At 31.5% G+C, this 25,401-nt stretch overlaps 1 protein-coding gene and 1 pseudogene across 5 annotated transcripts; both read right to left on the reverse strand.

Annotated features, from left to right (window-relative positions):
- Window positions 1-10,283: 10,283 nt before the first annotated feature.
- On the reverse strand, window positions 10,284-17,648 carry LOC111279653 (UDP-glycosyltransferase 74E2-like). Of its 4 annotated transcripts, XM_089756283.1 has the most exons (4): window positions 17,106-17,643; window positions 15,258-15,276; window positions 15,002-15,089; window positions 10,427-11,357 (listed from the first exon to the last, which is right to left on the reverse strand). In XM_089756283.1, exons 1-4 carry the CDS (start codon window positions 17,626-17,628, stop codon window positions 10,635-10,637), a joined length of 1,353 nt encoding a protein of 450 aa, XP_089612409.1. In that variant the 5' UTR covers window positions 17,629-17,643; the 3' UTR covers window positions 10,427-10,634. The 4 variants fall into 4 exon arrangements, with proteins under 4 accessions (XP_089612408.1, XP_089612407.1, XP_022722362.2 ...); XM_089756282.1 differs by having other exon boundaries at window positions 10,284-11,357; window positions 15,002-15,493; window positions 17,464-17,643; XM_089756281.1 differs by lacking the exons at window positions 15,002-15,089; window positions 15,258-15,276 and having other exon boundaries at window positions 10,284-11,357; window positions 16,996-17,648.
- Window positions 17,649-19,488: 1,840 nt separating this feature from the next.
- LOC111279898 (flavonol 7-O-beta-glucosyltransferase UGT74F1-like) lies at window positions 19,489-21,466 on the reverse strand (annotated as a pseudogene). The gene is made up of 2 exons (XR_016334703.1): window positions 20,668-21,466; window positions 19,489-20,385 (listed from the first exon to the last, which is right to left on the reverse strand). The product of XR_016334703.1 is annotated as a flavonol 7-O-beta-glucosyltransferase UGT74F1-like (transcript).
- Between the last annotated feature and the right edge of the window lie 3,935 nt (window positions 21,467-25,401).

The following is a 25,401-nucleotide window of genomic DNA, read 5'->3' on the forward strand; positions in this document are numbered from 1 at the left end:
TCTCACAAATTTAAGTTTAAACCTCTATTTATATATGATAATAGATCCTTAAAATCTTTCGATATGAGATTAGGGTATCATATTCTTTACATGACATTATCTTCTAATTGATGTGTTATTTGGTAACTCAGATTTATTAAAACTGGAATATTTTGACAATAATGAATTTTGTATATAAACGTCAAGGTATTTCATTTTTCTTATAATACAAACTGATGTGTTTTTACTTTTGTACGTGATTGATGTTGTGTTTTATATTCGAGCAGCAAAAGTTATTGTGAATAAAATAAGGTGCATTAAACTTGTAGACTTTGGGGCATCCAATAAAGTTTTAGAGTTTTAAGGAATCTATGCAACTTTCTCCATGTAGTTACTATATTATGATGGTTATTTTCATAAAATAATGGTTTCATCTGCTTTATGTCTAATTTAAATCATTTTAGGATTAGATTACAAACATTTTTATTTGTTTAGAAAATTGTTGGGAAGTTTATTTACAATCAATCTATTATTTTTATTTAATTAATTCGAAGTTTATCGACTATTGGTAGATTATGGTATGATTTATATTATTATGTTAGATTTGAGTAAAGGGATCATAAGCCAAGCCATGTATTAGAGTTCAAGTTTCATATAAAAGTTTAATAGTAAACTAAATTTATACTATAATGTTCAATATTGTTGATTTATAATTTGAGTTTAATATTGCATGTTAAATTGTAAAGACAAAACAATTCACAAGATAACATCTTCTGAGACAGCAATAGATAATTACCCTCTCAATTTCTAACAGTCATCAATAGTAGAATGTTCAATATATTTGTGAAGGCAAAAAAAAACTTTTTTAAAAAATTAACACAAATTTGTAATTGACCATTGTCATAATGTATAGATCTATAGACTTATCGCTAGACATGGATTAAATGAGTTGCCACTAATTTTTTTGTTTAGGTGTGATTGGTTACTTGATATAGATTATGATATGTAGAACCAGATTTTAGGTTTGAGAGTACGATTACATGTGAAGAAGGTTATAGTGTCACAAACCTAAGGAGGAGTCATAAATCCCACATCAGACATAAAAGGAAGGTCACTGAGGTATAAGGATTCACATTGCCTTCCCCTTGTGAGGCACATTTTATATGATAAAATCGTGAGGCCAAGGGAGCCAGAATGAACAATACCTCACAATGGTATGAACCGTGGCAGGTAAGCTGATCCGGGACGTCGAAAGAGTAGATGCCTGGGTCTTGAAGTTGCGTAGGTCAAAGCTTAAGTCTCGACCCGTGATAAGTGATATCAAAGCCAGCCCTAAACCGTTCAATCCATACTAAGTGCCTCAAAAGAGGTAGGCAGGGTGACCAGCCTCCGTGACGAGGGCATCACGAGGTTGGATGGGAGAAAATGTCACGAACCTAAGAAGGAGTCCTACATCTCACATCGAATATAAAAAAAAGGTCACTAGGGTATACAAGGGTTCTCACCGCTTTTCCCTTGTGAAACACCTTTTGTAGGATAAAATCGTGAGACCAAAGGGGTCAGAGTAGACAATACCTCACAAGGGTGTGAACTATGGCAGGTAGGCTGATCTGAGACGTCGAAAGAATAGATGTCCGGGTCCTGGAGGCGCGCGGGTAGGAGTTTAAGTCTCGACCCATGACAATAGATCCCCATAGCACCCATCCAAAGGATAGGATTAATTTGATTTCAAATTATCCAAGCCTTAAACATGTTGGTAATTTACCAAAATATTTAATATTGAAAATTAGTCTTAAAATTGTCCTAAGAGTTTGGTAGCAATTTAAGATAATTCTCTCACCTCAAAAGTATTCATGGGGACTGGTATCCAACTATGAAGAGGCTTCGTCATTAAATTTATTAAAGTGTTTGCTTCTGAAAAAAAAAATAAAGTCTTTCAATAGTTTTGTATGACTTACTTTGACACAGATCTCTCAATAGTTTGGTGAGATTTCATTGCAAAAAAATTTATGAAAATTTTTGAAAATTTCACTAAATCTCTCAATAGTTTGGTAAGACTTAATTTGAAGCAATCATTCAATAGTTTAAAGGATAAAAATTATTTTTTTTTTTGAAAACTGATTTATGAAATTTTTTAATAGTTTGGTGGATTACATTTTAAAAATTAAATCTATAAAAATCCTCCAAAAGTTTAGTAAAATTCCATGAATTTATTTTGTAGGGTCTTTTTTATTTGAAAAAGATTATTTTTTAATGAAAGGATTTTTTTTGTTTTTATAAGTTTTTTTTTTTTTTGAAAACTTAAAAAGATTCTTTTTTTATTTTGAAAACTTATTTGAAAAGATTTTTCTTTATTCTTTTTTGTTTACTGAAATAATTTTTTTATTTTTAGACAATCATTTTTTCTTTTTTTTAACAAAAACAATTTATACAAAATAATAAATTTTCTCAAAAATAAAACCAAAAAAAAATAATAAAAACTAAAAATAAAATGAGCTAAAAAAATAAAATAAAAAAAGGAAACCTTGCGATCTGAGTTGAGTCAATGCTTGGGTCGACATGCGGGTCATCAGGTAGACACGTGGGTTAGGGGCTTCCAAAATGTTGTTATTTTGCAGCGGAATAAAAGGCAATCATCAACCTTTTTTCTCAAAATTATCGAGTTCTTTCTCTCTTTAACTTTTCAAATCCTCTAACCTCTCTCTCAAACCCAGCCAAGATCCCATTGGAAACTGGAAATCTTCGTTGATTTTTGAAAAATCCCATCGAAAAATTCATATTCCGTCGAAAAACTCATCAAAAAAATTCATGTTTTCTAGAAAAAAACTCAAACTTTTTAGACTTTTTCATATTTCTCTCAAATTTGCCCATATTACTCTCAGAACTCTCTAAAATTCTAATTTGAACCCCAGAAACCTAAATCCAAGCCCAAAAACTTCAAATCAAACCCTGAAAATCCCAATCCAAAAATTTTAGAATAAAAATTCCTCAATAACTGAACTTAAAAATTTTCCAAAGTTTTCCTTCAACCCTCCAATTAATCATTATCTATTCTTTTGATTCTTGGTTCAAATTATAGGCACCCTTAGGAGGATTTTTAGAAAATGGACAGAATCAATCTAGGCTTAAATCTTGGGATTGAATTTAGTCGTAACCTGATTTTAGGTCTAGGTTCTTTTCTAGATTAAATCCCAAAGTCATGTGATTTGGTTCTGGTTGGCCTTTTGACCGAATTCAATTTCCAATTTCAGTTTCATTGATTGCCGATTAGGAAATAAAATAAAAATAAATAATAATAATAATAATAATAATAATAATAATAATATACTAATATGATAATAACAGAAATAGTGAAACATGGTCCAATTGATCCTGAACATGGTTCGATCAACCCCGGACACAAATTGATGTTTACAGCTACCATTTTTTGCACGTTTACGTCAAATAGGGATGGTGCAAAAACCTAGACACCCGTTCTGTTCTAACCCAAGAGTCAAATCAGTGAGTAAAACTGATTAAAACTGAACAACAAGTCTGGAGATAAAGCGACTAGGACCAAGTCGAGGTTGAAAATAAAGAACCAAGTCGAGGTTGAAAATAAATGATCGAGATGAAATCATAAGTCAAAAAATGAAGCTACCAAGACCGAGTCGAGGTCTAAAATAAATGACCAAGACAAAATCACAAGTCATAAAAAATTATCTAGATTGAGCCAAGATCGGGTGATCGAGACGAAACCACAAGTCAAAAATAAAGCAACCAGAACCGAGTCGAGGTCGAAAATAAATAATTAAGATGAAATCGTAAGTCTAGAAAATGATCTGAACTAAGTTGAGATCGAAATAAGTGATCGAGATTAAACCACAGGTTGAAAAAATAAAGCTAAAAATTTCACTCTAAATCCAAATATTTACAATTTGGACATTTAAAAATTTATGAGGTTTCATAACAGAAGTTGAAAGATCCCAATATTTCGAGTTTAACAAAGATTTAAGAGTTACAAAAGTTTTAAGATTCGCAAAGGTCTCAGGTTCACAAAGGACTTTTAGATTCGCAGGAAAGAAAAATTTACGAAATTTCAAGTTTTGCAAAGGTTCTAGATTTGCAAAGATTTCAAGTTCGCAAAGACTTTTAGATTCACAGGAAAGAAAGATTCGCAAGATTTCAAATTTCACAAAGGTTAGATTCACAAAGATTTCAGGTTCACAAAGACTTTCAAATTTACAAGAAAGAAATATTCGCAAGATTTCAAGTTTCGTAAAGGTGCAAGGTTCGCAAGAACTTTCAAATTCGTAAGATTTCAAGTTTCACAAAGGTTTTAGATTTGTAAATATGCAAGGTTCGCAAGAACTTTCATATTCACAAGAAAAAAAATTCACAAGATTTCAAGTTTCACAAAAGGTTCTAAAAGTTTCACAAAAGGTTCTAGATTTGCAAAGATGCAAGGTTTGCAAAGACTTTTATATTCACAAGATTTCAAGTTTCGTAAAGGTTTTAGATTCCTAAAGATGTAAGGTTCACAAGAACTTTCAAATTCACAAGAAAGAAAGATTTGCAAGATTTCAAGTTTTGTAAAGGTTAGAAAAATGATTTAGGCTAAGTCGAGATTGAAATAAGTAACTAGGATTGAATCGCGGGTCAAAAAAATAAAAAGATCAGAACTGAGTCAAGGTCAAAAATGAATGATCGGGATGATGTCGCAAGTATGAAAATGACCAAGACTAAGTCATGATCATAGATTAATGACTGGGACAATGCTATGAGTTAGAAAAATAATTTGGCCTGAGCCAAGTTCAGAATGAGTGATAAGTGATAATGTGACACTGCAAATGCATATCCTATCTAGGATACAAATGTAAACACAATATATATAATGCTAATGTCATGAAATTTTAATTGTGGTGACAAGATTCTTAAGGCTCTACCACTTCTTCTTAGCTTTTTGATGTTAATAATCTCAGACCAAATTTCGTCAGTGGATCTATGTCATTCTTCTCATCTTATCACAACTCACAAGCTGTGTTAACTAATCTATCACTGAATTGGGTCACCTTGTTTGCCCCATTATAAATCATTTTCTCATGCTTCTTTCAGTTATCTCATCTTTGATTTTTTCAAAAGAATAGAAAACTATTTATGAAAATTTTCATTCATTTATTTGCCATCATTCAAATCAGTGACAGGCATGATACATTTTCTTGGTTCATTCAAGGAATGCTCATTTGGTGAAGGATAAGAAAAATAGGATTTTATTATTGAAAGAGCAAAAGGTATAACTAAGAATAACTCAAGGGTGAATAAAGACAAAATGTTGTGATTCATTCAAATAGGATATTAACATCTAAAATAATGATTATTCAAACAATTTTGAACTCCAACTAAAGATCATATTTCAAAAACACATTCCATTAATATTTTCAATCATTAAGCTAATCATCATCATCATTCTGGGCCCTTCACGTGAAGTTATTTTTTTGAGTTTTCATCTTTACTTAAACTACCTTTTTGAATTTTTAGTTTGAGTTTTTCTTTTTTTCTCTTTTTTTCTTTTTTTTTTCTTCTTGCTTCTTTTTTTATTTTTTTTGTTTTGTTCTTTTTTTTTTTACACATTTTTTTCATATTTTTTTATTTCTTTTTTCCTTTTATTCATCTATGAAACTTTGATCAAAGCTTCAAACAATCCAATGGTAAACTTGCCCTAATTCAACTCATGGTTCTCCAAATCAAGTATTCATGTTTGATCAAAATGAACTTTTAAAGGATGTAACATAAGCTAGGGTAAAGGTTGCTAGAGAAATGGATAAAATAAGCTTAAATTATATTTGCAAGGTAATCAAACCAATGATTATTTTTTCATGTAGAGCACTTTGATATTTTACCCTATCAATTCTTTTTTTTTTCTTTTTGCTTTTTTTTTTCGATGGAGCACATTGGCATTTCATCCCATCAATTTTTTTTTATTTTTTTATTTCAAAAAAAATAAAAGGGCTTTACCCTTGAAATTACTAAAAGTAAATAGACTTTTCGACTTTGCCTCTCAGTATGAGGGTGATCCTTAGTTAAAGTTCTTCAAAAAACCTTCAATCAACTCAAATGAGGTAGCAAAGGATTTTTTTTTATTTGGAAGGATAGAAGAGAGATTGTTATTTCTCATTTCGAACATAAATACTCTCAACCAAGAACATTCATTGACTAAGTGCAAACTAGTTAAAGATTTCAAAGGTTATGTATCACTTTTCAAATTCTTCTTCAGACAACAATCTTCATCTATTAATCAAATTATCATGAATGATGTTTTTCAAAATCAAATCATGAATTATCATCATGACTGTCTGAACATTTATTATTTGTAATTAAAGAATAGATAAGGAAAAAAGTATGAGAAGGTAAAAGTAAATAATGGTGATTCATACAAAAGAGGAATGTCATGAAAATACATCATATCTATCACATTTATTAAAATGATGAAAAATAAGATGAAATCCATATTATTAAAAAATCCTAAGATGATAATCAGTTCTAATCAACCTTCCCAAAGTCATGTCCCTAGATGATTAAGCAAAAGGTTTTTATGGATATTCAATTCCCTGATTCATTGAGTCTTATCAAGCCTACTCGAATCAAATTTTATACCTTATGCTTGAAAGTTGAACAGGATTTTATGGAGTGACCCACATTCCTATTATGGTAGTCATTTTGCATTAATATTGTACCATTTAGGATAAGGTGGCTTCAATAGTTTCAAAAAGACTAAGGATACTAGGTCATTCTTGATCAATTCTGAAAATAACTCAATATAGGTTATAGGGATAGGATCAATATGAGCTCTCTCTTGATTGACTCTGAATTTTTTTAAACCACTCGCTTGATTGTTAAATCTTGAAACTAGTGTAGTAATAGGATGAGGCCCATATGCAGGTGCTTGAAAAGCTTATTGATGAGGACTTAGAGCAATGTTGTTCATGGTTAGGAGATAAGGCTGGTAAAGAACTTGCATAACATTATTGGCTATTGGATAATAAGTAGGATGAACATATGATGGATATAGAGCATAACTTTTGGATTGCTGCCTTTCAAAACTCACCGCTTGGGCTTCATCCTATTCTCTCTTAGGTATCCCATCTTCTTTGGCACTGTCGATCTTTTCTTCCTTAAGCTTGCCACTCTTGATGGTATTTTTAATAATCTCTCATGAGGTCATCATATCAATAAAGTTATTTATTACATTTCTTATCATTTTTTCATAATAAGGCGACTTCAAAGTACTTATAAATAAAACTGTCATTTTCTTTTCAGTTAAGGATAACTGGACTTGAGCAACTATATCTCATCACTTTTGGGCATATTCCTTGAAAAACTCATATGTCTTTTTCTTCATACCTTGTAATGAAAGGTGATCAAGGATCATATCTATGATGTGACGATATGTTTGATGAAAAATCGAGTTAAATCTTTCTATAACTTAATACGGGTTTTATCCAACTGAACATATAATCTTGCAATAGACTCGATTAAGCTATCTTGAAACACATATATGAGCAGCTTCTCATTGCTGGCATATGCTATCATCTTACGATAGTACATTGCGATGTGCGTAATAGGGCACTTGATATCATTATATTTTTTAAATTCTGGTACTTTGAGTTTTGAAAGAATCATAATATCTGAAACCAGACAAAGGTTGGCAGTATCCATGGATCATAGAAATCAATGCGTAATAGGCTTGATCGATCTTAGAATCTTCTAACGACACAGCCGTATGTAATTTTACTTCTTTTTTGGTCTCATCCATTTTGGAAATTTAGATAGGCTCATTTGTCTTTTCAATGAAGATATGATTAATATAGCTCTGAACATTCCCTTGATCGGGTGCATAAAGCATTCTGTAACTCCAAAATGTGATATGTTGTGGCTAAAAACTTGGAGTAGTTTGGGTCTGATGTGGACCAAATCCTGATGAATATGGTGATTTAGTAATTTCGTGCAAACCATCTTCTTCCACCTCTTTTTCTTTGTTTATCTTTTCAAGAGCGTTCAAAATTTTTCTTAATTTTCCCTCCAATATCTCTTAAGCTTTTTCTATCCTTTCAAGATAATTTGCATTGTTTTGCTCCATTTTTTTGCTCTAGCTCGAGTATAGTACTGGTGTTGAGCTATCCTTGAATCTTAATTTCCCACAATTATGATGCAAATTTAGAATGATGTTTATGGACCTATCAAATTATGAATGAGAATGAATACATAGATGCATGAATGCATACACAATAAAAAAGGTTAGTAAGCATAATATGCAATCTGCATGTATGTTTATGAATATGCGCAAGAAGAAAAGAAATAAAAAGAAGACAGAAAAATTGATTAGTCATATCAAAAAATAAAGAATAAAGACTATAAAGCAAGTAAAATAATAACATGACCTTAAATTTTGGGTTAACTATGAAAGGTGGAAAGATAAGGCTCTATCCATGGTTGGGCTTTTAAGGTTGACTATATGTGGTTTGGGTTAATTCTAAAAGGTTATCAAATTATTCCTTACATGTTTATCACAGACTAATAAAGTACCCCGATTTTCGCCTATCATAAGCTATAAGCGAAAATGATTCAATTTGAGTGAGAATATTTTGCAGGCCTATGCAAAGACATTAAATCTCACGAGGGCATAGGTACTTCACTCCTTTCTAAAGGTAGAGCTCGAGTGGAGAGCTTATATTTTACACATGCAAATGAATGACATATATCTACAATAAATAAATGAAAAACAAATATAAGTAATGAAAAAAAACCAAATAGGAAAGAAAATAATCTCAAATTTATTAGGCAAGGCTTGGATAACAAGAAATTATTTACTGGCCTGACTCTCAATTTTTCTAGTGAAGTCGTCAAACTGTCATAAAGTATAGATCTGTGGACCTATCGCTAGATATGGATTAAAAAAATTGCCACCAATCTTTTTTGTTTAGGTGTGATTGGTCATCTAATATAGATTTTGATCATAGAACTAGATTTTAGGTTCGAAAATATGATTACATATGAGAAATGTTATAATACTCTCACAGTGTCCATCCAAATGATGGTACCAGTTTGATTTTAAATTATCTTGAACATATTGGTAATTTACTAAAATATTTAATATTAAAAATTAATATTAAAATTATCACAATAATTTTATAGCAATTTAAAATAATTCTCTCATCTCAAAGGTATTTATGAAGATTAGTGTCTCCGCTCTAAAAAAACTCTATCATCAAATTTATTAAAGTGTTTTAATCTAAAATAAAATAAAATTTTCTAATAATTTGATAAAAGTTTTTGAACTTATTTCCTCCTCTTTCGTCTTACCAGAAGTGCTGCAGAAGAGCCAACTTGCTTCCAGGATATTTGAGAACTGACTAAGGATGAGATTCAATGGACCTGGATACGAGTCTGAGTTGCAAATAAATGATAGCAAATCAGTATCTCCAGCAAAGGGATTGAAGGCAATGGAGCAATGGGCTCTTCCAAAGGGACCCCAAAACTCCATATCCATTGACAATAGATGGCATTAAGAGCCCAAGATTGAGTGAAGAATGCAGCTCCTTCGATGCCTGATTTTGGAGCTACATCTAAAGCTGATGAGGTGATGACACAACTGAATCGTACACAAGGACTTTTGCAGGAAGATCAGAGCAATTTATTATGAATTTCTCAAGGAGCTTGGTTAGCTTTTGAGAAATTAGTGTTGGTGAAAAGAACAATATATTCATCCACGCTAATATTTGCTCTTTCACCTTCAAATTATTTAGGCATTGTGTTGAAGGAGCTTGCTGAAGTGGTGATTTGGGTTTCACCCTAAGGTCTTCTGAGGTTTAATGCATTGGAGCATTGGGTTTATGCGACTGTGTATTGGAAAGGAAATACCAATTCTTCGCATCAACTCCGTTTCCCTCCCACACTCTCTCAATCTCTGCGTGACTTTGTTTCTAGCATTTGGGGAACTTTTGAAATGAATTTTGGTTGCTGTAGACCAAGGGCTGACCTCGGCTATATTTTGTGTTCCGATGATATGTGATTACTCTAATTTTTGCCTATTCTTCTCTCCTTCTCGAAGATAAAATATGGCACAACACAAGCTCCGGAAACAAAAGACCTTCCTTTTGAAGCTGCGGGTTTTCTTTGTTGTTGTTGTTCTTCTTCATTAATACTATTATCTAATTAATTACTTAATGTTGACTGCAAAAATGCTTGCTGCCTGCCTCGAAGACAAAGTAACTGGCTTTTTTTATTATTATTGTGTGTTTGATGTTTTCAAGGATTAACATGATCACTAGAATTAAAATTTTAAATTCTATAAATAGATCACACTGTTATTGGCAGTAAATGACCTCTTTACATCACTCTAATTTTGAATAACATTTTATGAGGATGTCAACTAGCATCTTTGTTAAATTATAAAAAAGAAACACAACAATTAATTTCATTTCCAGCTCTGCTTCTTTCCTCCCTATAGATAAAATGGACATTCTCTTTTTCTTTTTTTCTGTATATATCCTGGGTTTACTTGCATACCTAGTTAGATTTATTAAGTTCAAGTCTTCATCCAACTATTCAATTCTTGTAGCAGGCTAAAGAAACACAGGCAGGCAGTGCAGCTATTAACATCATGAGATAATATAATGCTAATTGCATGTAATTTTTGCCACAAATTCGTCTATATTCTTGTCAGAGCTTCCTCCTTCATCAACTGCAGCTTTGGCTATTTTCTTCCATTTCTCTGAATTGGTTTTGATATCCAAGCTTTTCTCTCCTTCCATAATTTCCTTTATACACCGTTCTATCTCCTCCTTTCTGATGATTCCTTTTTCATCCTTGCTAACTCTGATTCCCACTTCCCATACATCAGTAATAAACTTTGCATTAGTTGGTTGATCTGTCCATTGCGGCATAGCAATCATAGGCACCCCTAAGCTCAATGCCTCAAGCGTTGAGTTCCACCCACAGTGAGTCATGAAACAACCCACTGCCCTGTGAACTAGAACATCTAATTGAGGACTCCATGAAACTACCAACCCCTTCTCTGATGTTTCTTCTATGAAGTTGCTTGGAAGCTTTTTCTGTTCTGTTTCTCTAACTACCCACAAGAAGCATCTGTTGCTCCTCTTCAGCCCCAAGGCTAGTTCCAGCATTTGCTCCTCTGTCAAACCAGCTAAGCTTCCAAATGATACATAGACAACTGAGCCAGTTTCTTTTGAGTCTAACCACTTAATGCAAAGGTCACTCTCGGGTTTGAAAAGTTGGAGGCCATAATCATTGTCATCTTTCACTCGTTTGTCTAGATACATGGATGGAATTGCAGGGCCAACAGTCTTGATAGGCCACTTGCTTGACATCCAGTTGATTATCTGTAAGAAATCAGCAAAATATTTGGCATCAAAGACCGGGTAAAATACTTTGGCAAAAGATTGCTATGCATGCTCAATGACGTGGCTAAACTAATTTGAATATTCACTTGTGTAGGTTCTTCCTATTTCCAATCCGAAAACTGAAGATGAACTTCTTTTAAGCAGTTCAAAATATAAATAAGAAGCCAGTAAACTTTCCTGAAATTTGACAACTAAGATGAGTCTAACAAGGATGAATATGTTCGCATATCATGAAAAAGGTATGGTTGGTTGCATCCCCTGAAGTAGCAGCAAGTCTACCACAACCATTCAAACAACCTAAAAAGACAATCTTTGTAAGGTACCTTGAAATCCCTTGATGCAAATGATACAAGGATCTTAGGATGGTGTTTCAATACTAATAACTTCGCACCTATTAAAGATGGGTTCAGTTTTAGTATTCTTGCCTAGGTGAGAATGAAACTGTTTGTGGTAAGTGGCATTGACAACTATGACCTTGAGACTTCTTAGATGCTGATTGCAGAATTGGTGCAATGGGTTTCTGCAACCTCGAACATGATTACAATAAACCAAGCAAGATCATGTCTCCATGGCTACCGAATTTCAACAAATAGAGTTTGATGTCAAGCATAAATATTTGCAGAAATTTCATTAAATAAACTTTGAAGTGCTATTGACAACTACGGTTGGAGTTTGTGTGGCTTTTGAGATTTGAATGCATAGCAGCAAGTCTACTACAACCATTCAAACAACCTAAAAAGACAATCTTTGTAAGGTACCTTGAAATCCCTTGATGCAAATGATACAAGGATCTTAGGATGGTGTTTCAATACTAATAACTTCGCACCTATTAAAGATGTGCTCAATATTCTTGCCTAGGTGAGAATGAAACTGTTTGTGGCAAGTGGCATTGACAACTATGACCTTGAGACTTCTTAGATGCTCAAGACAGCAGAATTGGTGCATTGGGTTTATGCAACCTTGAATATGATTACAATAAACCAAGCAAGATCAAGACTCCATGGCTAATGGAATTTCAACAAATAGAGTTGATGTCAAGTATAAATATTTGCAGAAATTTCATTAAATAAACTTTGAAGTGCTATTGACAACCACGGTTGGAGTTTGTGTGGCTTTTGAGATTTGAATGCATAGCAGCAAGTCTACCACAACCATTCAAACAACCTAAAAAGACAATTTTGTAAGGTACCTTGAAATCCCTTGATGCAAATGATACAAGGATCTTAGGATGGTGTTTCAATACTAATAACTTCGCACCTATTAAAGATGTGTTCAGTTTTAATATTCTTGCCTAGATGAGAATGAAACTGTTTGTGGTAAGTGGCATTGACAACTATGACCTTGAGACTTCTTAGATGCTCAAGATTGCAGAATTGGTGCATTGGGTTTCTGCAACCTCGAATATGATTACAATAAACCAAGCAAGATCATGTCTCCATGGCTACTGAATTTCAACAAATAGAGTTGATGTCAAGCATAAATATTTGCAGAAATTTCATTAAATAAACTTTGAAGTGCTATTGACAACTACGGTTTGAGTTTGTGTGGCTTTTGAGATTTGAATGCATAGCAGCAAGTCTACCACAACCATTCAAACAACCTAAAAAGACAATCTTTGTAAGGTACCTTGAAATCCCTTGATGCAAATGATACAAGGATCTTAGGATGGTGTTTCAATACTAATAACTTCGCACCTATTAAAGATGTGTTCAGTTTTAATATTCTTGCCTAGGTGAGAATGAAACTGTTTGTGGTAAGTGGCATTGACAACTATGACCTTGAGACTTCTTAGATGCTCAAGACAGCAGAATTGGTGCATTGGGTTTATGCAACCTTGAATATGATTACAATAAACCGAGCAAGATCATGACTCCATGGCTACTGAATTTCAACAAATAGAGTTGATGTCAAGCATAAATATTTGCAGAAATTTCATTAAATAAACTTTGAAGTGCCATTGACAACTACGGTTGGAGTTTGTGTGGCTTTTGAGATTTGAATGCATAGCAGCAAGTCTACTACAACCATTCAAACAACCTAAAGAGACAATCTTTGTAAGGTACCTTGAAATCCCTTGATGCAAATGATACAAGGATCTTAGGATGGTGTTTCAATACTAATAACTTCACACCTATTAAAGATGTGTTCAGTTTTAATATTCTTGCCTAGGTGAGAATGAAATTGTTTGTGGTAAGTGGCATTGACAACTATGACCTTGAGACTTCTTAGATGCTCAAGATTGCAGAATTGGTGCATTGGGTTTCTGCAACCTTGAATATGATTACAATAAACCAAGCAAGATCATGTCTCCATGGCTACTGAATTTCAACAAATAGAGTTGATGTCAAGCATAAATATTTGCAGAAATTTCATTAAATAAACTTTGAAGTGCTATTGACAACTACGGTTTGAGTTTGTGTGGCTTTTGAGATTTGAATGCATAGCAGCAAGTCTACTACAACCATTCAAACAACCTAAAAAGACAATCTTTGTAAGGTACCTTGAAATCCCTTGATGCAAATGATACAAGGATCTTAGGATGGTGTTTCAATACTAATAACTTCGCACCTATTAAAGATGTGTTCAGTTTTAATATTCTTGCCTAGGTGAGAATGAAACTGTTTGTGGTAAGTGGCATTGACAACTATGACCTTGAGACTTCTTAGATGCTCAAGATTGCAGAATTGGTGCATTGGGTTTATGCAACCTTGAATATGATTACAATAAACCAAGCAAGATCATGTCTCCATGGCTACTGAATTTCAACAAATAGAGTTGATGTCAAGCATAAATATTTGCAGAAATTTCATTAAATAAGCTTTGAAGTGCTATTGACAACTACGGTTGGAGTTTGTGTGGCTTTTGAGATTTGAATGCATAGCAGCAAGTCTACTACAACCATTCAAACAACCTAAAAAGACAATCTTTGTAAGGTACCTTGAAATCCCTTGATGCAAATGATACAAGGATCTTAGGATGGTGTTTCAATACTAATAACTTCGCACCTATTAAAGATGTGTTCAGTTTTAATATTCTTGCCTAGGTGAGAATGAAACTGTTTGTGGTAGGTGGCATTGACAACTATGACCTTGAGACTTCTTAGATGCTCAAGATTGCAGAATTGGTGCATTGGGTTTATGCAACCTTGAATATGATTACAATAAACCAAGCAAGATCATGTCTCCATGGCTACTGAATTTCAACAAATAGACTTGATGTCAAGCATAAATATTTGCAGAAATTTCATTAAATAAACTTTGAAGTGCTATTGACAACTACGGTTGGAGTTTGTGTGGCTTTTGAGATCTGAATGCATACAACTCTGCATACACCAAGTTAAATCTGCAATATTGCAGATCACACTCATAACTTGGAGGAAAATCTAAGCATAACAATCTAACAAATATTCTAATCACAGACCTTTTCTTAGGCCAAAGAAAAATGATGGAAAAACATAACAGCTATTGAAAGAGATACAAAACAGAGAACCTTCTCAGGCAAAAACATGTATATGAAAAACACCCTAACCAGCCAAGATTTTGAGAAAAGTAAGTCAACATCTAGACTGCATAACAATAATAGCGCAGAAAACTTCAACAATTAACCCAATTCTCGAAATTTACCTCATTTTCTAGCTCAACAAAAGTGTTGCAAAAAAGCCAATCGGCTTCCTCAAAATTGGAGAACCGATCTATAACCATCTTCAGCAGAGTTGGGTAAGATCTAGTATCAGAAACAAACGATGGAAGATCATCGATCCCCAATACCGGCATCGAAGGCAATGAAACAATAGTATTCTCTTCTAAAGGAACCTTCAAAGTTCCTTGATTTAAATGAAAATAAATGGAACTATTAGACCAAGATTGGGTGAAAAACGATGCTCCATGAAGACCAAATTGTTTAGCCACATCTAAAGCCCATGGTAGAAAGGAATCATAGACCAGTGCTCTAGGAGGATGAGAAGACGAGGAAATTTGGTGTTCAATGAGATTGGCTAGTCTTTTTGAGACAAGGGTTTTGAAAAGATGAACAAATTCCTCTGTTCCATTTGCTTTATCACCTTCTGGGAATTCAATGGCCTGGGTGTTAATGGAGGTTGATGGAACTTGCATGGGCTTGGTCTGCTGGGAGTTGGTGGTAATGAAGGTTACTTTGGCACCTTTTGAAGCTAAGCGTTTGGCAAATTGGAGCATTGGGTTTATGTGACCTTGCACTGGAAATGGAAATACCACCACATTAGCTTCACCTTCATCATCTCTCTCTTTCCTTTCCATTCTTGTTCTTTCTTATTTCAGCAATTCCCTGTTTCTCACTCTTAGAAACTATGAATCTCTGAGCAAAGGGAGGGACCCTTTAGTACTGCCATGAACTGACAACTACCATTCTTTCATGGCCATTTCATAAAGAAAAGTAGACTTCATTTTGTTTGACTCACTGACAGAAGGAAGCCAATTTTGATTTGATTTGTCATGCCCTATGTTATGAATATGATTTTCTATTATCAAGTTTTTTTAATTTTTACTTTAATTATTTTAAATATCGAATTAAATTATATTTTAAAATAATATAATATATATTTCAAATGTTGACTAAAAAGATTCATAATTAAAAAACAATGAAACTTCAAAAAAAAAAAAATTGATTGAAAAATCTTCTGACAAGCAGGTGCTCCAGGGATATCTTTGGATTTGTAAAAATTTAAGGGGTGATTTTCATGTTCCAAATCAAATGAATATGAATAATAAATAATGCATCAAAATTAAGAAAATTAATCTCAATGTGAATAATAATGAATAAGATTTGAGAGAACTAATTTTAAGATAGGTTTGGTGTTTTTTTTAGTAGGGAAAAGAGAAAAAAAATTAAATTTAATTATTTAAATTAAATTGGCGTGCATCTATTTGAACTTTATATTTGTCTGATGCTGCCAAGTTAAATAAAAAGATGGAAGACAAATGTTGTGGTGAAGGGAAGAGTACAGCCTTGGGTGCTTTAGTTTCAGCTCGTGACTAATCATGTCACCCCGTTTGGCATTAGTCAGGGTTCACCTGCTCCTTACCTTTTCCCAAGGGATTTGTCCCTATTTGCCCCAGAAAAAACCAAAGGTCGATGTTATAAATGGTCGTGAATTATAATGAATTGGTTTAAATTTTAAAATTTTTAATGTAATATTTAAATTGTAATAATGTATTTTTATTTTAATATGATGAATTTTCAAATATGTGATGAAAAATAATTTTTTAAATAATATATTTATTAATAATATTTATAATTTAAATATTATATATTAAAAATTTTTTAAATTCAAATTTCTAATCCAACATTTGATTGCACTTGAACGGCATTTGTCATTATCATGAAACAAAGACAACGTACATTTGAAAAAAAAAGGCAAAACATAGAAGAAAAGACAAACCATAATGCCAACCCAACCCAGAAATCAAGCTTTTAAAAGATTAAAAAGGCAATGCCCATTGGAAGTTTCACGGACGCATCTTCAATCTGTGGTTCTAGTTTTCCATGGAAAAATAATTAACAAAAAATAATAGCCTCAAAGAACAACCAATAATGATTTTGGATAAGGAGAAGAAAAAATAAGTGTCTGAATGGAGCTAACCTCATGTTCCAGCTTATCACAAGTGTTGCAGAAGACCCAATCGGCTTCCTGAAAATTTGAGAACTGATTTTTGACCAGCTTGCATAGACCAGGATATGGCCCTGAATTATCGCTAACGAATGATGGTAAATCACTGATCCCTAATTCTGGCATTGACGGCAGTGAAACAACAGACTGTTCCAATGGCACCCTGAAAGTTCCCTGGTTCAAATGATAAAAAATGACATTCACTGCCCAACACTGAGTGAAGAATGGAGCTGCTTGTAGCCCAAATTGTTTAGCCACATTCAACGCCCATGGCATACAAGAATCGTACAACAGGACATTAACAGGATGTTGAGAACAAGTTTGGTTCTTCTCAATGAACTTAGCTAGCCTTTTTGAGATCAGTGATTCGTAAAGTTCAAGATATTCATCCACGCTGTTCGTTGTTTCCCCTTCTTCAAACTCAATGGACGCGAAGTTGACGGAGGACGGGGAGGTTTGCATGGATTTGGAGGTGGCGATTAGGGTGACCCTCAGGCCTTTTAAGGCTAAGCGTTTGGAGAACTGAAGCATTGGGTTTATGTGACCTTGAATAGGGAAAGGTAATACCAGGACATGAGTTTCTCCAACACTCTGATTCCTCTCCATTTTCCTCCAACTTTCTCACTTTGGCAACTCTCACCCTCTCATTTTAATGAACAAAAACTATGGGTAGGTGGATAATGCCAAAAGGGAAAAGACAAAAAAAAAGCATTGTTGCATAAAAAGTTTGGATTTACAGCTGCTGATTGTTTACATTCAGAAATATGCAGGCATTATTAATTACTATTATAGCATGAAAATTAGCCTAATTATTTTTTATTTAAAAAAAGATTTCAAATCTTTTTAATTTTAAAAAATATATACATTTACTATTTAATCAAATAATTTAAGGACAAAAGTAACGGTATTTTTTAATATAACTGGACAGTAATTATTAAAAGGTTACGTAGAACCTGGCTTTTCTTTAAAAGTGCATTATTATGCTTTTTGCTTTTTGGTATATGCGTTATTATGCTTTTATTGTTGTTTAAATAGATTATTTAATCTCTTATATTAAAATAAGATATATTATATTTGATAGATAAATAATTATAAATTATGTATTCGAGATGATTTTAATAAATGATCATTAATAAAATTCAAATCTAAAATTTTTTCATTGAGAAAAATAACTTTAATTGATTAAATCAATCACTTGATAATGTATTATTATGCTTTTGAAACTGAGAAAAGATTTTATGGAATTGCTATTTGGAAGTGTATATTTTTTTCGGTTTTTGTTTGAAGTTTTTTTTTTTTTTGTTTAAATGATTTTAATAATGTATTTTTCATGCATTGATTTAATATATTTAAAATTTTGTTTTTAAAATATTTTTTGTAAAGATGAAATTTTGATTTAATAAAAATTTTCTTTTTATGAATTAAATTAAAAAATATATATCAAATACATTAATAGTAAAAGTTTTTTAATTTCACAAATAATATTAATAAAATAATACATATTTCTTAATGTATATTTAAAAAAATAAAAAAGTTAATTTAAAAAAATGTAAAATATATATTACTCAATTAACCTCACTTATAATATTAAAAAATTCCATCAATGATGTATCAAATAATTTTTTTTTATAAACCAATCTATCACTATCGTTTTCTTAAAGTTAATTTATATTTACATTCTTTCAAGAGGATCTATGCATACATGATTTATAAAATATAATTAATTCCCTCCACAAATCATATTTAGAAATACATATTGCTCAGTCAAAATTTGATTAAAAATGATAATTTATAGAAATTTCTTTTATCTTGAAACTTTACTTTTGTCGTTTTCATTTTTTTTTTTCTTAAATTCAAGATAAAACTTTCTTGAAAGAGTATTTTGCAATAGCACTAACATTGGGACACAAGATTCAGGAATCGAGGAGAGATATCTGATTATTTTAGCACGAAATTCTTGACAATTGGTTCTTGCCTGCCTTCTTGGCTTGCTGATGCATGGATGCCACTCATTAAGATTTTTTTTTTATGAAAGAAGATTTATATAAAATTTGTTAAGCGAAATTTGTGAAATTTTTAATCAAAATTAAAAGCTTAAAAAGTTTTATTATAAAAATTAAATATGTAAAATTTAAAATAATTTAAATAAATTTTTATACATATTTTTATATAGATATTTTTTGTAAAAATATTGATAAAATTTTTATTATTAATAAGTATAGATTAAATTTAAATTATAAATAATTTTTTATATATTATTAATTTTTACATTAAATTTTAGATTTAAATTTTTTATTAAAATTTTTTTAAATTATTTTTTAAAAAAATTTTACAAATTTCACCTTGTGTACTTTTTACTGGCAATCAATCTTTGAGTGGAAAACTGAATACCAACAAATTCCATAAGCCACCAGTGACACCATTCTAGTTTTGTTTTGTATGAGGAATTAAGAATGCGTTTCTAGGAAATTTCACATGAGAACTTTTATTTCAAAGCCATCAATTCGGCCCCACACCAAGTCCACACCAGAATGGAAAAGAAGACGTTACAAACTTCAGAATATAGAAATTTTGTTGGTACTTAACATTGTCAGGAATCGGATCCTGATTATTTCATACAACTGATCAACCCTAGTGGCTAGTGCGCCTCAGCTTTGACATAAATTCATCAATGTTCTTGTCCGAAGTTCCTTCTTCACCAACTGCCTCTAATGCCAACTCCCTCCATTTCTTAGCATTTTCCTTTATTTCTCTTCCCCTCTCTCCCTCCATTACTTGCCTTATGCAAGACTCAATTTCTTCTCCATTCACAATTCCAGTCTCATGGTCAACCTTAACTCTAATCCCCACCTTCCAAATATCTTCAATATACTTGGCATCTGTCGTCTGGTCCGTCCATTGTGGCATTGCAACCATTGGCACCCCCAAGCTCAATGCTTCGGTCGTTGAATTCCATCCACAGTGAGTGACAAAACACCCCACGGCATCATTCGATAGCACGTCCAATTGAGGACTCCAGTTCACTATTAGGCCCTTGTCGCCGATCTCTTCGTTGAACTCCTTAGGGAGTTTGGCTTCCTCCGAGGCTCTAACCACCCACAAGAAGTAGAAATTGCTCTTCTTTAGGCCCCAGGCAATTTCCTCCATCTGATTGTTGCTTGGATTAGTCACGCTCCCAAAGGATACATAAACCACAGACCTTGGTGGTTTGGTGCTTAGCCAATTGATGGTGGTGGAGAAGTTAAAATCGAAGAGATCAAGACCATAAGATCTGTCATTTTCAACTCGTTTGTCCAAGTACATTGATGGAACTGTTGGTCCAATGGTCAGTAATGGATAAACCTTAGACATCGAATCCACTGCCTGTTCAGAAGTTAATATAACAAAAAACATTTGTGAATTTCTTAATCCTCCTCGTAATAAGAAGTTGCTGCTATAGACAATTTTTTAAAAAGATTTTTCATATGATTAAAATCATTGTGATAACTTTTAACAACGAAGGTGATCTCGGAACAAAAATTAGTCGCAAAAGTGTTTTAGCAACGACAAAATAAAGTTTGCGATGACTCTTTTCGTTGCTAAACATCGCTTTTCTAGTAGCGATAATAATAATAAAAAAGCAAGAAAATAGAAAAGTAAAGTAACCTCATCTTCTAACTTGTAGAAAGTGTTGACAAGAATGAAATCAGCTTTGTGAATGTTATTAAACTGGTTCAAAACCCTTCCAAGTTAAGCTATATATGAACCTTCTGAAGAGAAAACGAAGGATGGCAAGTCTCCGGGGTAAAGTAATGGCAATCCAGGGATGGATACAGGGATTGAAGAAACTGGAAGTTTCAACAACCCAAGGTGAACGGGTATAGTATATATAATTAACAGCACACATTTGGGTGAAAAAGGCTGCTCCAAGTAACCCAAATTGTTTGGCTACGTCCAAAGCCCATGGCATAGCAGCATCATATATTATGCAATCTATAGGGTTGGGAGTGTTTTCATGTCTTTTTATGAGCTCGGATAGGGTCTTTGACCCGATGGCTTCTAGCCTTGGGAGGTAATATTGAATGCCACCGGATTCCGCCTGCCCACCGGCATCATAGCCATCAGAGATTGTGTCTGTTTGGACAGAGCCTGAGGATTCAAGGTTCACGGTGTTGGAGATGAAGACTGTGATGGCTAGGGTGGCTTTGAGACCTTTGGAAACCAAGCGCTTGGAAAATTGGAACATTGGGTTAATGTGACCTTGGATTGGGTAAGGAAGCACTAGCACATGTGATTTGTAAATCTTGTTCTCCATTTTTTTTTCTCAAAAAGATGGGTTCAATGCTCAGAATAAATTGACATAAGCCATATTTATAAGATATGACAAAGGAGGGTGGTTAAAACAAAAAGTGTCTAGCAATCTTAGATTTAAATCTCAAAATTATAACCTATTTTTTTAATTCTAAGGTTTTGGCTTCAGTATTTAAAAAAAAAAAAAAGCAAGCTCGCAAGGGAAGAGACTATTTGCCAAGTCAAGTAAATGACTTCAGTTTGAAATCTGGTAGGTTTTAATAAAAGTTAATAGTAGCCTAACTGATGTGTGATGAAGTTGCTAGGAAACTTCAAAACGCAAACACCGCAGCTACGATTTCTTTTTTTTTTACGAGGAGAAAGAAAATTTTGAATCTTGTTCTTTGAAAAAAAAGGCTATGCATGCATCAATAATTGAGCTAAATGTTTGAAAACAAAATGTCTGAAATATTAGTAACTTTGTAGTAGTTTCTAAGAATAGTTTTTTTTTTTTTTCCCCCTTTGTCAAGACGTAAAAGAGAAGTTTCAACCTAGAATAAGATATTGACGAAGACGTTATGACATTACAAGTTGACGAAGAATCAATTTAGACAGTATCAAATTTTTTTTTGTTTTACTAATTTTTTTAATTTTTAATTTTAATAAATTTAATGGATTAGATTAAATAATATTTTTTATTTTTACTTGTCCCTCTGATTCTTTAAATATATTAAAATTAATAATTAAAAATATATATAAATCTAAAAAAGTTTTACACGTGGATCCCTCCTTTTACAAGTTAATTAACTCTAGTTGTAAAAGATTAGGGGATGTATGTTAAACGTTAATTAATTAGTAACAATAAGCACTAATTTTTGGGGGAATATTGGATAATTTTCCCGCTAAACTATAGGTGAAGATTAAATTTCAACATTATACTTTGATTTGTTCAAATTTTATCAATATACTTTTATTTTTATGATTTTTGAACAAAAGTTAATAAAAATGGAATATTTCGTAAAAATTTTGGTTAATATATAAGTTTTCAATAAAATATTAAATATGATGATGTGGATATTTCACATGATGCAAAAGTGTACATGTAAAATGCCACATTAGAATAATTTTATTTTTTGTTTTTATAAAATTTTACACTAAAATAATTTTTTTTTCAAATATTGAATTTAAAGTAAATTAAAGAAAGACTAATTTTAAGTCATGTGCTCTTATACTGCTAATTCTCTTCGCAAGCAACATATAGAAAGTAATTAATGCAAAAATAATAATAATAATAATAATAAATACTAACATACTTTTGCCGTTTCTTTTATTACTTTCATATTAATATTAAATATTGGATTAAGTTTCAAGTCACTCAAGGGCTTAGCATGAAAACTATTTTTAAGTTATACATCTAACCTGATAACTTAAAATTGCGATAGAAAAAAAAAAAAAAAAAACTATAATAAACTATTTTTAAAGGGAAAAATACTTTTGATGGTAATTGATGAAATTAAAAAACTGAATTTAGAAAAAATTGTTAAAATATGAAAATTAATAAATAATAATCTCTAAAATGTAAAATGGCATAGAGTCCATTTCTTCTTTCTTTTTTTTTTTTTTTTGAATTAGAGGTTCTTTTCTCATTGTTGTAAATTTATTTTTTCATAATGTATTAATTAATTTTTTACTCACTTTTGGTTGCGGGTAAAAATAGACTTGGTAATAGTTTCTAAAATCTCAATCTTCACTTATAATAAGATGATAAATTTATCCTTTAATTTAATCCATTTGTCTTATAAATTAATATTATCTTAGTTTAATTCCCTTTTGTCATTTTTTTTACCTTTAATATCTTTATTTACTTTAAAATTAAACAAATACTTTAAAACCGTTTTTAATTATTTTATAGTAATAATAAAAAAGATTTATTATTCTCTACAACGATGAAGAAAACTTTTTAAATGCTACTAATAATGTTAAAATGTTATCACGTGTTTATTTAATTACTATAAAAAATTAATTTTACAAAAAAAATTACAAAATGTATCAACTCTTTAGACCGGTCCCTTCCCCCAAATAATAATTATTAGCTAATCCATAAGATAAATTTTACAAATATACATAACTTAAGATTCTTTATTAGGAGTGACACATGGTTGTTTTGTGGTTCTTCTTTCTTTTTTACTTTTTGATTTTTTATTTATTTTTTTTTTTTGCTTTCTAAATATATAGAAAAAGAATCAGGTAGTTGTTATTTGATGGAAGTGAATATGAGACAGGGGTAGGTGAAAGATTTAAGTTGTAAATTTTAGAGATAGTTATTAAAAGAGCAAACATAATAGATTACTATAATTTATGTTTTTGAATTTTTTTTAATTTTAGAAAGCAATATGTTTTTTAATTACTACATTTATGAAAGTTAACACGTAGTGTTTGGTTGGGAATAAACAATTTGTTTATCACTATGTTTTATAAAATGGAAATGTTCTCTTTGATTGGAAAAAAAAATATTTTTTTGTAAAGTACATTTGTGAAAGTTAATACGTGGACTTTGATTTAAAAAAAATTTCAGAAGACCATGTTTTTTTAATCATATTTTGCTATCACGATTATTAATTTAAAAAAATTATTTAAACTACGCTTTATTTTTGTGTTTGAACCACAGATATCATGTTTCTTACATAAGAAACACAGTCTTTGACATAAAAAAAAAAATCAAGATTTGATAGTATGTTAACATTGACCTCTCCCAAAGTTTCCACGTGGCACCGTTTCATTGCTCTTTTTTTTTTTCTCCATTTCTTTTTTGCTTCTTCCTATACGCACGTGAAAACCTCTATCACACAAAGTTTTTTTATTTGATACAAAGAAAGAATAGACAGAGGATAGTGAGAGGCCAAGGACTCACTTTTCTTTCTTCTTTCCCTGTTTTCTGTTCTTACAATTATTTTTGCATTCCCTTGCTTTTTACTGAAACAAAGAAATGATTCAAAGAACCTTCATCAAGTATAAAGATTTGCAAAGCCAAGCATTTTTTGTTCAATTTTTTAGCTTTTTTAAATTTTAACGAATCCTTTCAATACCATTTTGAAGACTTTAGAGAAGCCAGAAGGTGGTGAGTTCGGCAAATACTAGTGTTTACTTGCTCTCAATGATCCAAGGATCGATTAGTTCCTTTTTTTCTCTTTTAGATTTTAAATTTCGTTTGGTTGCAAGAAATGATAGGAAAATAGAATAAAATATATGAAATGAAATGAATCTATGTGTTTTAACCTAATCTAGAGTTTGTTGACAGATTATTCAAATCAGTTTACTCTTTAAGCTAATCGAAACTTTGTTTTTATTTTGGGGAATGCTAGCAACACTCGCACCAATAAACGAGTTTCAACACTGGAGTCCTTAGAGAGCCATGTTCTATATCATTTTAATTTTAAGATCGATAACTCTTTATAGCAAGTTACATTCTTTTTTATCAGCTTTTACTCTTTCCTTAATACCTATCATATTGCCTGTAAATCTAAGAGAGAAGTTTGAAATTGAAGCTTAAAAAGCTAGGATCAACCCACCTTTCTACAAAACTCTCTCTTTTGCAATCATCAATCTTCTCTTGCTATTACTAACAGCTAAGAAAATTTTAAGCTTTATAAAAAGTTGGTTAGGTCCCACTTTCTCTCAAATTCCTTCACAATTGGAAAAGTCCTCAAGCTGGCTATAACCTAGTTCTTTCTTTCCTTTAAAAAAAAAATCCAAACTCTCTGTGTCTGGTTCTCTGTGATTTTATGTTGTTTGCGTAGAAAATTTTTGTTTTTTTTCTTTTTTTTCAAACAAAGTAGGAATCTTTATTTTATTTGGAAACATTTTGTATTGTTAATAAAAGGACAGATAGAAAGATAAACATTTTTTATCGAATCCTATTGTATTTTTATTTTTGTTTTTCATTTGTTTAGGATAATCAAGCTTTATAGTAATGGAAAATATATTTAGCTTAAAAACATCGTCTTTTCAACAAAGATTACGTTTTTATTTTTAAAATATCATCTTTTCAATAAAAATTGCTTTTTTATCTTAGAAGTGCCATCTTTGTTGAATTAAAGAATTTTTTCTCAT

Source organism: Durio zibethinus, chromosome 27 (assembly GCF_047325235.1).
Source record: "Durio zibethinus cultivar Kanyao isolate XHJ-2024 chromosome 27, ASM4732523v1, whole genome shotgun sequence".
In the NCBI taxonomy this organism is placed as follows: Eukaryota; Viridiplantae; Streptophyta; class Magnoliopsida; order Malvales; family Malvaceae; genus Durio; species Durio zibethinus.